This window comes from Hyperolius riggenbachi, chromosome 7 (assembly GCF_040937935.1).
Source record: "Hyperolius riggenbachi isolate aHypRig1 chromosome 7, aHypRig1.pri, whole genome shotgun sequence".
Classification (NCBI taxonomy): Eukaryota; Metazoa; Chordata; class Amphibia; order Anura; family Hyperoliidae; genus Hyperolius; species Hyperolius riggenbachi.
In genome coordinates, this window is record NC_090652.1 from 20,774,887 (window position 1) to 20,792,807 (window position 17,921).

At 44.2% G+C, this 17,921-nt stretch overlaps 1 protein-coding gene across 1 annotated transcript in view; it reads right to left on the reverse strand.

Annotated features, from left to right (window-relative positions):
* The window catches only part of LOC137525408 (uncharacterized), an 84,373-nt gene extending 76,246 nt beyond the window's left edge, over positions 1 to 8,127 (reverse strand). Inside the window, exon 1 of the mRNA XM_068246484.1 lies at positions 8,044 to 8,127. Within this exon, the coding sequence (XP_068102585.1) occupies positions 8,044 to 8,089 (46 nt within the window). The 5' untranslated portion in view covers positions 8,090 to 8,127. The remainder of the gene's footprint in view (positions 1 to 8,043) is intronic.
* Between the last annotated feature and the right edge of the window lie 9,794 nt (positions 8,128 to 17,921).

Genomic DNA, 17,921 nt, shown 5'->3' on the forward strand with positions numbered 1-17,921 from the left:
AAATTCAACTTACAAACAACCTCCTTGTAAGTAGGGGAAACCATTATAGGGGTTTGAGAATAAATGGATGAATAGATGAAAAAAACAAATCACATATAAAGCTAGCCTGAGTAAGTATTTGTAGTTGAGTAAGTACTCAAAGAAATGTTTTAAAAAAACATTTAAAGGACAACGGAAATGAGAGGGATGTGGAGGCGGCCATATTTATTTCCTTTTAAGCAATGCCAGTTTCCTGGCAACCCTGCTGATCCTCTGCCTCTAATACTTTCAGCCATAGACCCATAACAAGCATGCAGCAGATCAGATGTTTCTGGCATTATTGTCAGATCTGACAAGATTAGCTGCATGCTTGTTTCTGGTGTGATTTAGACACTACGGAAGCCAAATACACCAGCAGTACTGCCAGGCAACTGGTATTATTCACAAGTTAAAAAAAAATGGCAGCCTCCATAAAACTCACTACAGTTGTCCTTTAAACATAATTAGGGGGGGGTGTGGCTAGCACGGGCATGTGAGCAGACGTGTGTTCCTGAGCTCTGCTCTCCGGCAACCTTAATCCTTCTCCATCCTGCTCATTATTGAGGGAGAAAACACTTTATACTACCTGGGTAGAACGCCAGGGAATCCGCAGCGTAACTATGCCTCCAACAAACAGAGATAAGGACAAAGAGAAGACAGTAGGCCCGCTTGACAAATACAGGCAGCCGATCCAAGATGGCGTGGTGCCGGATCCCCCTCCAGAGACTGAGGACGTCTCCCCGCCGGACACTGCACAAATATTGGAAGCTATCAACACGATGCATGCCTCGCTAACAGATACCTTCACAACGAAGGTAGACGAGGTTAAGGCTGATATCCAGTTAATCCGTGCTGACATGGGGAACCTACGGGAGAGAGTAAGGGAAACGGAGAGGCGTATCTCCGCCCTGGAGGACGACACGAGACATCTTCCACGTGAACTGTGTTCTACACAATCTCAGGTGAGAACCATGCTTCTCCGGCAAGAAGACATGGAAAACCGTCTTCGACGGAATAACATCCGCCTTATAGGCCTGCCGGAGAAAGCAGAGGGAGATAACGCCGAGGAATTCTTAGAGCGGTTTCTCACTGAGCACTTCGGCCGTGATGCCTTCACTACGTGCTTTTCTGTGGAACGGGCCCATCGGATCCCCTCTAGGCCTCAACCTGTTGGCGCCAAACCCCGCACCTTCATCGGGCGGTTACTCCACTTCAGAGATCGCGACACGGTGCTGCGTCTGTCTCGAGAGAAGGGAGATATACAAATGGAGAATGTCACCATCTCTATTTTTCCTGATTTCGGTGTGGAGATGCAAAAAATGCGCGCTAGCTTCATCGAGGCGAAACGAAAGCTCCGACAACGTGGGATACAGTATGCCATGCTATTCCCTGCCCGCCTATGGGTAATCGCTGATGGGGAAACACACTTCTTTACCACAGCCTCTGAAGTCTTCTCCTGGCTTGATAAACGCCCAACAACAGCAGCATCTCCGCTGCGAGATTCCTAGGACCTATGCCTGCTATGTCTACAAGGACTATCTTGTTTCCTCTGAGTGATCCTACAAACATCCCTCTATGCTGTAAGTACTACCTCACAGTTCAGTTATCGTGAAGTAAACTATATTCCGTTCAATATTATTTTTTACATCTACTACGCAGCATGGTAGGATGCCACTGATGCTACGCTTTATCTTTTCTTATTGCCGGGGCGAGATTGGGCCGCCCTGCTCATTACATGTCTGCGTTGGAACTTGTTCTTACCCCCCCTGGGGTGACTGACTTTACTAGTATAAGGCCATACTTCTGTTATGAAGCCCTGCACCCTGCAGATTGGTTAAGGAAGAGTCATCACCTCAGAGACTATGTTGTATTGGGAGTAATGCTCCGGTCACGTTTTAATGGCAAGGAGCTGGGAGTTTATCTAGTTTTCTGTTTTAAGCCTGTATACTATGCTGTTTGTGTGGGGGTCGCGGGGAATGGGGGTGGACGGGAGGACCAAATGTTAATACTATCTCATGGAGGCTAAAGTTTCTTTTATAACCTGGAATGTGCGGGGTATAAGAGATAAAATCAAAAGATCTGTGATTTTGAACACTTTAAGGAAATATGCGGTGGACGTGATAGCTATACAAGAGACTCACTTAGATGATTCATTAACCAGAGCAGTATCTAGGCCCTGGATAGGGTGGAGCTACCACTCTCTACACACCTCTCACTCCCGTGGAGTCTCTATCTTAATCACACGCAGAGCCTACTTTCAACACTGCGATAGTAAAATTGACAGTGATGGCAGATTTATCTTTTTGAACTGCACTCTCTATAACGTGCCAATTCTCATAATTGCAATATACATACCCCCACCTTTTCAATACGATGTAATTAAAAAAGCATTATCCTATATGGCTAAATTTCCACACTTGCCCGCTGTATGGCTAGGGGATTTCAATTATGTACTGTTCCCGTCTCTTGATAAATACCCCAATGCTAGCACCTCCACTGCACCTACTAAGTTGCTGCAAATGCTACAGATTGTATCCGTAACTGATGTATGGCATAAGTTCTTTCCTGGGGCATCATCATACTCCTGTTACTCAGCGTCCCATCATTCACGTTCACGCATTGATTATATTCTTACTAGTGATTCACTTTTACCAAATTGTAAGTCTATAGAGTATTTACCTGCAGTGTTGTCAGACCACTCTCCATGTAAAGCAGTTTTTTCTTGGGTCTTTCCGCCACGAGCTGATCTATGGAAGTTAAACTCATTTTGGATAACTAAAATTTTGCCCACGATATCTATGGAACGACTCATACGGGAGTATGTGGATGCCCAGGGAGAGGAAGCCTCCTATGCTTCAATTTGGAGCGTGTTAAAATTGCATATTAAGTATATCTTTTGTAAAGAAATTAAAAAATGCAAAGCAGCATCTGCACAGCAGGAACAGTCTGCCAAAACTGATCTAGCTAATGCAGAACAGACATATACTGCTTCCCCTACTCTAATCACGTAAAAAGTTCTGGGGTAGTGAGCCCCTCAAGGTGCGATCTGGCCACCCGACAATCACTCGGCTGCTCCCATGTTAATCACTAGAGGAATATGTAAAAAAGAGAGGAGCGCTCTGAGATTTCCAGCAATGATAGATCAATTAACACTAGGAAAGGTCTCACCTAGTATTAGTGTGGCCGGTACAGCGTACTCAGTCGCGATTCGCATGCGTCCCTCTTAGGCAGCCGGGGACCGGGCTCTCCGTGGCAGCAAGGCAGAGACAGGGCGGAGGCGACGTCACCAGCTCCAGACCTCCTTGCGATGGTAGCGAGGACGTCTGTTCAAACACACGCTGGAAGGCGTGGTGAGCAGCGTCCAATTGTCCGTGAATGGTAAAAATAGAGGCAGGGGAATAGACTGGCCACAGTGTTACAATATGGCACAAAATACATATGGGACTATAAAATAAAGGTTTATTAAAATGACAACGCGTTTCCCGGAGGAACATCCTCCGCTTTCTCAAGTCTTACATTTACAATTGACAAGCACAATCCTTTATACAGCAGGGCGTCTGGTTGCGCGCGGGCGCGGAGATTCGCGCGGGGACGCCGGGGATTCGCGCGGGGACGGCCGCGCTGGGGGTGGGCGCTCTTTTGTGAACCGGGCCCCCAGACTCATATGTATGTTCATATAGGTTAACTGTACATGCGCACCTTGATGTGTGTATGTATGTTATAAATTGATAATTGTCCCTTTGGGTCCTAGTTCGAACCCATGAGTCCTTATTAGGGGTTTTTGATGGCTCTGTATTGTCACGTTATACTTTGGAGAATGTGGGAGTTCAAACTGCAGTGGGAACTTTTATGTTTTACTTCTGGTCCTTGCTAGATTTCCTCCACTATGCACTGGGTGACTGATTACCTGCCTTACTATCTTAGTGCATGCATAGTAACTAATAGACTTTCCTTTCCTTTCTACTAAGGGTACTAAGGTAGTTTCGGATCTATTAGGATCATTAGGATCCCTTGAGGTCATTTCCCAGGCTAAGCTGATTGGCTATCATGTAGGATGTATGCTGTATAAAGGATTGTGCTTGTCAATTGTAAATGTAAGACTTGAGAAAGCGGAGGATGTTCCTCCGGGAAACGCGTTGTCATTTTAATAAACCTTTATTTTATAGTCCCATATGTATTTTGTGCCATATTGTAACACTGTGGCCAGTCTATTCCCCTGCCTCTATTTTTACCATTCACGGACAATTGGACGCTGCTCACCACGCCTTTCAGCGTGTGTTTGAACAGACGTCCTCGCTACCATCGCAAGGAGGTCTGGAGCTGGTGACGTCGCCTCCGCCCTGTCTCTGCCTTGCTGCCACGGAGAGCCCGGTCCCCGGCTGCCTAATAGGGACGCATGCGAATCGCGGCTGAGTACGCTGTACCGGCCACACTAATACTAGGTGAGACCTTTCCTAGTGTTAATTGATCTATCATTGCTGGAAATCTCAGAGCGCTCCTCTCTTTTTTACCTACTCTAATCACGGAACAGAATTATAAATCTAAATTAACTGCATACGAACACATATTGGTGGAAAAGGCCAATCGTAAATTACTTTTTGCAAAGCAGGGATGGTACGAATCAGGTGACCAATGCGGTGCTCTGTTAGCCAAGATATCCAGGCAGCGGGAGACACCACAGGTGATCACCCATATTGCTGAAGCGAGTGGCCAAATCCTAACAGAACCTGCTGCAATACTAAAACGATTTGAACTCTACTATACTACCCTATATGCTAAACAGACATCCAAATCACCTACCGAAATTAATGAATACCTTGCACAGATAAATTTACCTACCCTTACGGAATCTCAGACTCTATTATTAGACAGACCCATCACTATGACAGAGATCAATGACGCCATAGCGTCTCTTCCCTCCTCTAAGTCCCCTGGCTCTGACGGCCTTCCGGCAGAACTATATAAAGAGCTGGCAACTACACTCAGCCCTATTTTGCTAAAATTATATAACGTAGCACTGGAACAAGGTGAACTACCCTACTCAATGCGAGAAGCAATTATCTCCCTCATTTTAAAACCTGGGAAAAATCCTCAAGAATGCAGCTCATATCGTCCAATATCATTACTGCAGACAGATATTAAAATTCTAGCTAAAGTAGTAGCAAGTAGACTAAATACTGTGATAGTGGATCTCGTTCATAGAAATCAGTCTGGATTTATCTCTAATAGATCCACGGCTTTGAATCTGCGTCGTTTATATATCAATTTGCAAGCTAAACATAGCAATGTTGGCACTCGTGTTCTAGTGTCATTAGACACAGAAAAAGCTTTTGATACAATAGAATGGGACTTCCTCTTTGCAGTTTTAAATAAATTTGGATTTGGAAATAAATTCTCTTCTTGGGTCCGCCTGCTCTACAGTGGCCCTGTGGCCAGGGTCAAAGTGAATGGTTGGCTGTCACCCTCTTTTCTACTACAACGTGGAACACGCCAAGGATGTCCCTTATCCCCCCTGCTCTTTGACCTGGCCATAGAGCCACTGGCAGCATTAATCAGAAATGAAGGTAGAATTGGGGGATGGGAAAAAGGTGATATTGTGGAAAAAGTCAGCTTATATGCGGATGATATGCTCCTATATCTGTCAGACCCGGGTGGTTCCCTGAGGGTGGCTCTCGCTGCCATCTCTACATTTGGTCTTTTCTCAGGGCTACGTATAAATTGGTCCAAATCCTCCATCCTACCAGTAGATACATTTGCTCCAACGAAAGACCAGCTGGAATCCCCTTTGCAGTGGGTTAGTGTGTTCCGCTACCTCGGTATAAATATATCAAGATCAATAACAGAATATGATAGCCTTAACTTGACTCCCCTACTGCAGTTTATGATTACAAGACTTCGGTCATGGGAAAAATTACCATTGTCAACTCTGGGCCGTGCCAATATATTTAAAATGATTCTGCTCCCCAAGATATTGTATGTTACCTGGCATTCTCCTGAATACCTCCCACCAGCTAAATTTGAGAAACTGAACGCACAACTCACACAATTCATTTGGTCTAACCATAGACATAGATTATCCTTATCGATACTGCAACGTCCCAAGGATATGGGCGGAATAGCACTACCTGATTGTCACTCGTATTACTTAGCAGCTCAGTTGTCTCTACTTTATGATGGATTTAGGGAAGGCAGGGAGACTCTACAGTCTCTTCTTTTTGACGAACTGGGGGTGCGATACACTGATCCACTGTACAATTTACTAAAGGGCAGAAGGGGTGTCCCACACTTCCGAAGGCTCCCTCCAACACTCAAGCAAATGTTTATTGTCTGGGATAAGGCTCACCAAAAGTCACTTCACACCAACACGATCAAACATCTCCCACTGTGGGAAAATCAAAGCCTAAAGGAATTATGCAAGCTAACTGACAATACCTTTTGGATAAGTAAAGGGATAAAGTTTCTCTTTCAATTGATGCAGGGAAATATGGTTGAATCGTTTGCTCAGGTGGCTGAGGAATTTCAGTTGCAAAGCACTGCCTTTTATAAATATATGCAACTAACTCACACCCTCTACAAAAAATTCGACCTTCTCCCAACTTAATTGAAAGACACAATTATTTATGACATACTGGGGGATAGCATCTCTAAGCATCTAATAACCATGTTATACAATGCAATTATTTCCCCTGAGGCTAGCGTCAAAGCTAACTCACGCAAGCTACTATGGGAAGTAGATGTTGGCACGATAGATAATCAGGAATGGGAAGACTCTCTTGATAGGGTTTTGCTGGTATCCCCGCATGCCCCTGACAGGTTAATTTATCTGTATGTCCTGCACAGAGCTTTTCTTACCCCAGTCCGCCTCTCCAAATTTAAACCTGGAGTCTCTCCAAACTGCCCCAAATGTACGATAGACAGAGGCACCTTTTTTCATATGGTCTGGTCCTGTCCAGAAGTAAATACATATTGGGCTCAAATTGTCAAATTCTTAAATGATTACATGGGCTGTCCGATTACATGTGATCCAAAGATTTGCCTACTTCATATTTTTCCAAATACAATTTCGGATAAAAACACCCAACGCTTTACTTTAGAAGTTCTACATATAGCCCGAAAACTCCTTACCCGATATTGGATACTCCCTACAATTCCTACCCGTTCTGAATGGATCAGCTGTGTTAATAAAGTTATTCCACTTCGAAAGGCCATTTATGAAAAAAGTGGCACTCTAACCAAATTCAATAACATCTGGAGAATATGGATAGACTCCCCTCGCACCCGCAGGTAAACTACTTGGTTATTACAATATAAATACACCTTCCATGATCAATCCTTTTTCATACAGTAATATATGGCCTCCACAGAAAGGTCTCCTTCCTTCTGGGTCCTCTCCCTGCTCCCCCCCCCTCTCCCCCCCCCCCCCCACACTGGTTCAATTATTACCCTTCTAAGATCTTGATACCTATTCTCAAGTAACAGGCTATGTTAATGTTATTGCTGTTAATGTTTTTTTTTTTTTTTGTTGGGATTTAAGTTCTGAAAGCAGATCTGGTTAAGCAATTATCCTGATTGTATTACTGTACTCCTTCATAAGCCTCACTGACACTGTTCCCATATATATCTTATGTAAACTCGGACTATGTATGTTTTACTTTGATCAATAAACTTGACTTGCTTTCAAAAAAAAAAAAAACATAATTAGGGAGTTCTCCTAGCAAATATGTGTCAAGGGGTACTTGAGATGATGGCATTCCCAATAAGAGGTGGGCAACCACCATCTCTAGGGAACGGTAGTGAGAAACTCTGCACTGTAGGACAGATTTTGTCCCGTATGGCTGCATGTTATAAAGAACTCTGTAGATCTGTATGAGAGTCACATGATGTGGCAGTCAGTGTTACACTCCCAGACTTGTGACAGCACAGAGCAGCAGCAGAGAGGAATATTGTGCTATTCGGTGACATGTCACCGGTAATCTCCCCTCCACCCAGTATGTCACATAAAAGTAATAAAAGATGAATACTTACAAGCCTGGAACAGTGACAGAAGCAGGAGACCTCTGACAGCAGCCATGGCCACTCTGTCTCTGGGCTGTGAACTTTACCCCAATCGTACAACACTACACAGGAGAACTTCCCAGTCCAAATCTGTTTCACTTTCATTTACTACTACATCATAAGGAAGAATAGCCAGTAATGTGTTTTCCCCAAAAACTCCAAAGTTTCTTGTTTCACAGGACAGGGGAAGACAGGGGAAATCTCTAAGCCTCATTCACACTGGAGAGTTTTACTAGAGATTTCAGCAGCTGGCGATCGCTAACGTTTCGAAAAAGTTCTACTGCAATGTGTAGGGGCCGGGCAGTGTTCACACTTAGCGATTGCCAGCGATTTGCTGAAATCATAGAAGCATTTAGCACTTTTGAATCGATTGCTTTTCAATGTTATAGAATCGCAAAATGCAATCACTCCAAAATCGCTGGAAAATCGCTTTGCAAAATGCTAGTGAGTTTGCGAGCGTTTTGAGATTACCAGTGTAAAGGAGGCACACCTGAAGTGAGAGAAATATGACATATTGATTTCCTTTTAAACAATGCACATTGTCTGGCAGTCCTGCTGATCCTCTGCCTCTTATATTTTTAGTCACAGCCCCTGAACAAATATGCAGATCAGGTGCTCTGACTGTGATTAGTCACATGATTATTTTAGGTGTGGGATTCAGACATTACTGATGTGGGAAGGATCAGCAGGACAGCCAGGCAACTGGTATTGCTTAAAAGGAGATAAATATGGCAGCCTCCATACCCCTTTTACTTAACCACTTCACTACCTTCAGTGAAAGCAGCTCTCAGTACCGGAGCATTTGTTTTGCCTTTGGGAGTGTTACATTTCCACAGCTTATAATTCTTCTGCACTTTTTCCGAAATAGACAATTTTGGTACTGTTTTTTTTTTTCCAGAACAGATAGGGCTTGATTCGAATGTTAAACATTTAATCCTGCGCATTACAACAAAACAATAAATTCATGGGGGGCGTGGCTTGACGCCGTAACAGGGGAGGACTGGCCAGGGGGGAAGGGGGGAAATTTCCCCCCAGGCTGCCTCTCATTTAATGTTTTAGGGCTAGTACAGTGCCTGGTACATGTTTTTGTATAAGGCAATGTGAACCACTAGACTGGCCGAGGGAAATCAATGCCTAATGACAGAGTAATTAGAGGGTGGGCAAGTTGGTAAATATAAACAGCATGATGCAGAGCAGAGGCTTTCCTGCAGGGTCCGTGGGAAAATATCTGTCTGTTTTCGGGTGAAAATTGTTTGATAGTATTGATCTGAGATGCTGGGAAATCTCGGGCTGATGTGGTCGATCCAGTGCTATACAATGAACGCGATGGATACCCCGGCCATTGTAACTCAAATGTTTTATGTGCCCTCCCCCCCCCCCTTCCCCCCATTGCCAGTGCATTATACTTTACCTGTCACGCTGTACCTCATGTGTCCTCACTGTATTTCCCATGTGACTTTTGGCATATAGCACGTGGGGCACGTGTGTGATGTAATTTGAGCACGGGCTGCCGTGAAAATGGGCCTCTAGTTTGTGTTTTCCCTCCAGGCCAAAAGGTCCCAGTCCTCCCCTGCGCCGTAAGGAGATGGCTGCCTAAACCAGAGCTCCCGCGCAGAACCCGTCTAAAGCTGCATTTCTAAGCTTCGTTTTGGCTCCCAACTGATATGAGAAGCACTAGAAGCTCCCAAAGCACCCTCACAGACCCCAAACTCCCTCCATCACAACAAGGGAGAATTGTTCCGGAGATCTTCAGAACCCAGAGAAGCACAGCCCTGCCGGCTAAGATGGCGCTGGCGAAGGAGAAAGACACCAAGGCCGCTTCCTCCTCCTCTCCTTCAGAGTCCTCTCCTCCTCACAGCTCAAAGGTGGGTGAACGACCCTCTACCCTCGCCGACATACGGGCGATGGCAGAGGACATTAAAACCTCGTTACATGCCGCCATTGCGGGAGTACGCGCTGAAGTGGCCGCCATGAACGCATTAGAAGCTGCGGGCACTAAAAGAGATGCACGGATTTCCGTGCTTCACCAGACAGCGGTCTTGCATAATACTCTGCTAGCTGCCCACTCTACACATCTCGAAGACCTCGATAATAGAGGCAGAAGAAACAACATTAGGGTGAGAGGAGTGCCGGAATCTGTAACGGCGGAGAACACTAAAAAAAACGCTGTCGGCCATTTTTAATGATTTGCTTGACAGATCTTCTGAAACTGAGATAAACTTTGTCAGAGCCCACAGAGCCCTGAAACCCCGCAATATCGACTCAGAGAAACCAAGAGACATTATCTGCTGCCTGGAGTCTTTCCCTCTTAAAGAGGAAATTATGCAGGCTTCCAGAACTCAAGAGGAGATTCTGTTTAATGAACACCCTATTCATTTATATCAGGACTTGTCTCCTATCACTCTGTCTAAAAGGCGATCTCTCCAACCGCTGCTGAAAGCTCTGAAAGATAAAGGCCTAACTTACCGCTGGAGATTCCCGTTTGCTCTGTCAGTTTTTACTAATGGCAAGCTGTTTCTACTCCGCAACTCGGCTGAGCTTGGGGACTTCTGTGCAGATCTGGGCCTACCTACTCTAAAGATCCCTCCATGGGAGAGTATTTGCCTGATCCCGGGACTGGATTCAATTACCACCACCCAGAGTTACAGTTCCGAGATGACGCAATCCCAAACAGGCCAGGAGGAGGACTCCAGGCCCGAACAAACTCCAGCCAGTGAGCAGAGTCAGGACCAATCTGATGAGGACTGAACTGTATTAAACCATCATGGGTCATCACCCAGCACAATCCTCTTGACGACCCACATTTTTTACCCGGGTCGGCACTAGGTAGTAACTTGGGTACACCCTCTGCCAAAAGTTTTGATAATGTCTCCTCTGTTTAATACACAGTAATTTCACAGCTCCCCATTTTACTCAGGCCTGTGTGTGACGCTTCTTACCTGCTACTAGAATACCTTCTCAGTATGTTACTTGTTAGATTTAATGCAATAGCATAGCAATGTGTCTAGCTAAATTTGAAATCTGGTTTGGTTATTAACATGACAACTATAGCTAAAATATACAGGTTATGATATATTTAACATTAGTATTATCAGGGCCTAACGATCACCTTCTGTTTATATAGACGGGTTATGCGGGTTACTTGGTTAAATTGCTGTTTTTCTGCTTATAGACCGTCAAGTGTCACCCTCCCGCCCAGTGTGTATTGATTTGCACGCTGACCTTTTGATCTCCCATTGAAGTCCAGGAGCGACCCCCCAAATCGTTCCTGAGCGGGTTAATTTTCAGTTTTGCTGTTTCTTCCAGTAAAATACTCAAACTCTCCCATGTGCCAGACGATCCTTGCCTTTCTCATACTTCCTTTTCTTTTCTATACTCTCTTTAACCTTTACTGTCCCAGAACATCTTCAATTGGTCCCCATTGGATCCTGTCTGACAGTATTAGCTGTCTGCCAGAAATGGCAAGACAATCGCATAATGACACCCACAACTCAGGGTGGGAACTCCTAAAACTTGCTTCCATTAACGTAAATGGGATCAATACACCTGAAAAAAGGACGGTGGTGTTTAATTACTTAAAAAAAGAAAAAGTAGATGTTGTACTCCTCCAGGAGACTCATCTGAGAGCACATCATATTCCCACAAAACTTCATGCTACCTTTCCTATAGCATTCCACTCCACCTCTCCTACTACAAAAACAAAAGGAGTCTCCATCCTCATACACAAGCGTATCCCGTTTGTGATGCAAGATGTCAGACGGGATCCAGAGGGTAGATATTTATTTGTTAAGGGCATGATCGGAGAGAGACAGTTCACTTTTGTGGCTCTTTATGCCCCTAATCAACACCAACCTAAGTTTATGAAGTCAGTGCTTTCAGAACTTTTAACTTTTTATGGAGGCATTTTGATTCTAGGTGGAGACCTGAATGTCCCACTTAATCCTCTGCTCGATTGTTCTAATGGCTCTTCCTCCATCTCCTACAGAGCCTTGAATGCCATCAGGGCGATCTTACGGGGGCTGACTCTTCAGGACACGTGGAGGATCTCACATCCAACAGAGAAAGACTTCACTTGCTTCTCCCCTCTACATAACAAACATACCAGAATTGATTACATCTTTATGTCACAGAGAGACTTACCTATGATATCTGACGCCTCCATAGGCACCAAAATTATTTTGGATCATGCTCCAGTATTTCTTAATCTCCGCTTCCCTAACAAAACATCCAAAACCTGGTGTTGGAGGCTGAATCCAAATCTGCTCTCTGATAGCGGCAGAAAAGAAGCAATCTCCAACACGCTCTCCAATTATTTTTCTACCAACTCGGGTCCTGAGGTGTCGCCCCTCACGGTCTGGGAGGCCCATAAGGCCGTGGTGAGGGGGAATCTAATTAGACTGGGCGCAAAGCTAAAAAGAGAACGAGAAGAGGGTATCCTCCAATTAACATCTGAGGTAACGAGACTAGAGTCATTACACAAACGATCACTAGCTGTTCAGACCCTTGAGGAACTCAACTCTACTAGGACTAAACTCCACCATCTACTATTCTCCGAAGCCAGGAGAAAGATATTGAATGGTAGACGCATATTTTACGAATCCGGCAATAAATCTGGAAAATACCTGGCGAGAGCTCTGAGAAAGCAACTGATTTCTTCCCAAATTCCATCAGTTATCAATAAACAACAACGCAAGTTGGTAAGATCTGATGAGATAGCTGAAGAGTTTCGTCTTTACTACAATTCTTTATATAACCTGCATTCTGGGGAACCAGATCCAAACCAACAAACCAGAAGGCAAAATTTAATTTTAGAGTTTCTTACTAAATACTCCAAACCTTTAGAACTAACAAATTCAGACAGAGAAGACCTAGAAGCGCCATTATCAACAGACGAATTCCTGGTTGCAATTAAAGCCCTCAAACCAGGGAAGGCCCCCGGGCCGGACGGCTTCACTTCCCAATATTACAAGTCTTTTAGTAGCATCCTCCTCGCCCCTGCTTTTGTTGCAGCCTTTAACAATCTCTCGCCAGGTATGCATCCGTCCAGACAATTCCTGGAAGCTCACATTGCCGTGATTCCCAAACAAGGTAAAGACATTCAAAATTGCTCTAATTATCGCCCGATCTCACTCTTAAATCTAGACGCCAAACTCTTAGCAAAGATCTTGGCGAATAGATTACTACCACACATTCCTAAGCACATTAACCTAGATCAAGCTGGCTTCGTCCCAGGCCGAGAATCCAAAGACAACGTCATGAGGACAATAGATGTTATTTCACATGCTAAAAAATCAGTCAAAGGGACCTTCATATTGTCCACAGACGCAGAGAAGGCCTTTGACAGGGTGGCATGGGATTATATCCACGCCACCCTGTCACGCCTTAACATAGGTTCGGCAATGGAGGGTTGGATTGGCCTACTGTATTCAAATCCCTTGGCCAGAGTGAAGGTAAATGGGGTACTATCCGCTCCACTAACGATCACCAATGGTACTAGACAGGGGTGCCCCCTCTCCCCCTTGATTTATATACTCACCTTAGAGCCCTTCCTGAATGCAATCATAGAGGATAAGACAATTAATGGGCTGTGGATTGGTAATACTTACCATGTCGTAGCAGCTTTTGCGGATGACTTACTTTTCTATCTTAAGGACCCGCTTATCTCTTTGCCTCGTTTGATCACGAGATTTGAAGAATTTGGGGCAATCTCTAACTTACGTATAAACTTTCATAAATCCCAGGCCCTCAATGTATCCTTAGATACCGGGATAGTCCAAAAATGCCGTTCCTCATTTGCCTTCCTCTGGGCCGAGAAATCATTACGATATTTAGGGATAGACATTACAAATGACCTCCACAAACTATTTGAAGCGAACTTCACACGGATTGGAGAGGTTCTTAGGGCAGATATTCTGTCTTGGGGCCAGAAGCCTCATCTGTCTTGGTTTGGCAGGATGGCATCAGTCAAGATGAATATACTACCCCGGTTCCTATACATCAGCCAGTGTTTACCAATTACGCTCCCCGCTTTTTTCTTGCGCACGCTACAAACCCAAATTGACAGATTCATTTGGGGCCACAAACCACCCCGCATCAAGCGCACTACCTTGTCTCTCCCCAAAGACTCAGGTGGAATGGGTATCCCAGATTTATTTAAGTATCATCTCGCCTCTATACTGTCAAGAGTGGTTGAATGGGCAAACGCTACGTCCCCTAAAAAATGGGTCCTCATTGAACAGGAAATTGCTAGCTGCTCGGCCTCCACTCTGGGGTGGGCTGACACCCCAAGCCAGATGATTAAATCGTGGAACAATCCTTTGCTTTCCACTACAATTAAAAGTATGCGGAAGTACCTTCCAGCGCTGGGGCTGTCGGCCTTCCCTAGCAAACTAACTCCACTCTTAGCTAATCCTAATTTTCTATCAGAAGCTGATATACCATTTTTACAGAGATGGCCGAAAGACAGTTGCCCGAGGGTTCTAGACTTTATCGTAAACGGACAGGTGAAAAACATGGCTGAAATGCAAACCCTTAGGGAAGACAAGAAACTTACCTTTTGGCAGTTCTTTCATATACGTTCATACATTAATTCGATAAAGGGTAGGTTTGATTGGGTAAAATCCTTAACGCCCTTCGAAAACTTGATTTTATCTTCAGCCCCACATAACCATCTGATTTCACGATTATACCAAATTTTGCTGATGTCATCCTGTCCTGAGCAGTTGAGCTTTCAAGAGAAGTGGGAGAGGGACTTAGGTCTAAACCTTGGCAAGAAACAATGGCAAAACATCCTTATCCTCAATCACAAATGGTCCCTGAATGTCTCGACACAAGAGACAGGATACAAGATTTTGACCAGGTGGTACAGGACCCCTAATCTCCTGCACAGGTTCTTTCCATCTGTTTCAGATTTGTGCTGGAGATGTGGAAATCAAAATGCAGATATACTCCATGTGTTCTGGTCCTGTCCCTCCTTGATCGACTTCTGGAAATCTGTCCATAAACTAATAGAAAAGATCACTTGCTCGACTCTGGTCTTTAGTCCAAGCTTCTTTCTTCTGCATGATACACATACCCCAGTAAAAAGATATAAGAAATCCCTGACGATACACCTGGTAAATGCAGCGAGAGCCCTCATCCCTCTACATTGGAAATCCCAAAACCCCCCATCAATTAAAGCATGGTTACAGAAGGTTGACACAACTGAGATCATGGAAAGATTGATCCTTCTCTCAACAGATCGGTCAGATCAATATGCTATTACTTGGTCGGTGTGGACAGAGTTCCAATGCTCAGATGACTACAAGAAGCTGATAGCTTAATAACTTTCTTCGATCCTATCCCTCACTCCTGTTCCTTTCTCCTTCTTTTCGTTCCCCCATCTTTACTCCTTATCCCCTAGCTTGCATGATGGCACATGGGAGACAAATGCATAGATAAACAGAGCACTGTATACTACTTAGGTATTTTCAGCATAGCAAGGATTTTGGTATACTTTTATTCCTGTTATAGCTCCATTGTGAGCTGAAATTTTGATGGTATAGTGTTCTATTGTCACCTTCTTGCCTTGTTTCAATGGACTATAAAAGTGTACTAGAGTGCTAAACTTTATCCTACCTTGTATACTTTACATTCTCAGATATCCTATGCATTGTCTTAAACGTTTGTATATTAGCTTGGTTCTGCTAATAAAAATTTAATAGTGAAAAAAAACAAACAATAAATTCATAAAAACCACACCAAATTTTGAAAACAAAATGTTTTTTTTCACTTTGACGCAACAAAAATATATTTTAAAACTGGAGTTAAAATGGAATTTTTTTTTCCCGTAAAACTATTTTTTCAATGTCTCTTGAGTGTAGAGTAGTGTTGGGCGAACACCTGGATGTTCGGGTTCGGGCCGAGGAGGAGGAGTCCGAGTAGGAGAGTGACGCGTTGAGGCCGGGCAGCGGGCGGTTCAGCGGTAGTTCCCTTGTGGTACTTCCACCCTTTCTCTGACCTCACGTCCTCTGCATACGAGGGTACGCGTCACGCGTACCCTCGTATGCGTCATCACGTAGAGGATGTGAGGTCAGAGAAAGGGCGGAAGTACCACAAGGGTACTACCGCTGAACCGCCCGCTGCCCGGCCTCAACGCGTCACTCTCCTACTCGGACTCCTCCTCCTCACTCCACTGCCAGCCACCGGTACTATTTAACTTGCATTAAACTTTTTTTATGGGGAAGCGGGCAGAGGGGGGAGCACTAGCGGAGGGGGTGGGGGGGCATGCTCCCCCCTTATGCCTGCGACCCCTTAGGGGGGCCGTATTCGGCCGAACAGGGCCCTGTTCGGCCGAACAAGGGCCCTGTTCGGCCGGCCATTGAGCAGTTCAGGCGAACCCGAACAGTTTGGCCGAACACCATTAGGTGTTCGGCCGAACTCGAACATCACCCGAACAGGGTGATGTTCTGCAGAACCCGAACAGTGGCGAACACTGTTCGCCCAACACTAGTGTAGAGACACACAATTTGTGTATTTAGTTCTAATTTGGTATTATTGGATGTCACAGGAAAAATCGTATGTGTTTGGCTTTCGGAAGACTAACAATGTAAAGCAAGTTTCTTTCAACACCATACTTCATTTATAGCAGGGCTAGAGGTACAAGACCAGCAAATATCCCCCAAAATGACCCCATATAGAAAACTACACCCCCCAACGTATTCGACAAGGAGTATAATTAAGGATTTTACCCTCTAGTCTTTTCTCAATTTTGATTTGAAAAATTGAGTAAAATTTAAAAATTCATTTTTTTCTTCAAACATGCTACTTTGAAAGCACATAATGCACACACAAAATGGTAACCACAAAAGACATCCTAAAACCTACTCCTCAACTTCTGCCATGCATGGAGATACCAAATACTAATGCCTCAGTCACACTGCTAGAGAACTGGGGGAAACCGAATCAACTGAATGCATTTTGCATTTCTAAGAACTTAAAATCCAAAGCAGAATTTTTTAGCATCATTCTTCATTTATAGCGGTGCAAAAGAACCAAGACCCCTGAATACCCCCAAAAATTACCCCATCTAGAAAACTAGACCCCCTAATGTATCCGTTAAATGGTAAAATTAGGGATTTGACCGTCTGATCTTTTTTAAATTTTGATCATAAGAATGGGATAAAAAAAAATGTTTTCCAGCAAATATGCTTATTTGAAAGCACATAATGCCCACATGCTAATTCCAGGCCACAAAGTACATCCTAAATCATATGCATCTACTTCTCCTGTGCATGGGGATACCAAATACCTATGCCGTGGCCATATTGTTAGAGAACTGGGGGGCCCAGAATCAAATGAGTGCATTTTGCATTTTTATGGACTGAAAATTCAAAGCATAATTTTTAGCACCATGCTTCATTTATAGCGGTGCAGAAGGATCAATTTCCCAGAATATCCCCCAAAATGACCCCACCTAGAAAACTAGACCCTAGAACTAGAAGGGGTATGATTAGAGATTTAACCCTCTAGTCTTTTCTCAATTTTCAATGAATTCTCAAATCTTAGAAAAATGGGGTAAAATGTAAAATTTCATTTTTGGAGGGCAAACATGCTAATTTGAAAGCACATGGCATACACATACTGTTTGGATGCCACAAAATACACCCTAAAACCTATTCGTCAACTTGACGAATCCCGTGAATGGGGATTCCAAATACCAATGCTTCATTCGCATTGTTAGAGAACTGGGGGGCCCACAATTTGACATTGCATTTCCATGGACTGAAAATCTGAAGCAGAATTTTTTCACTAAGCTTCAGGGACCAAGAGCCCTGGATATCTCCAGAATGACCCCATCTTCAAAACTA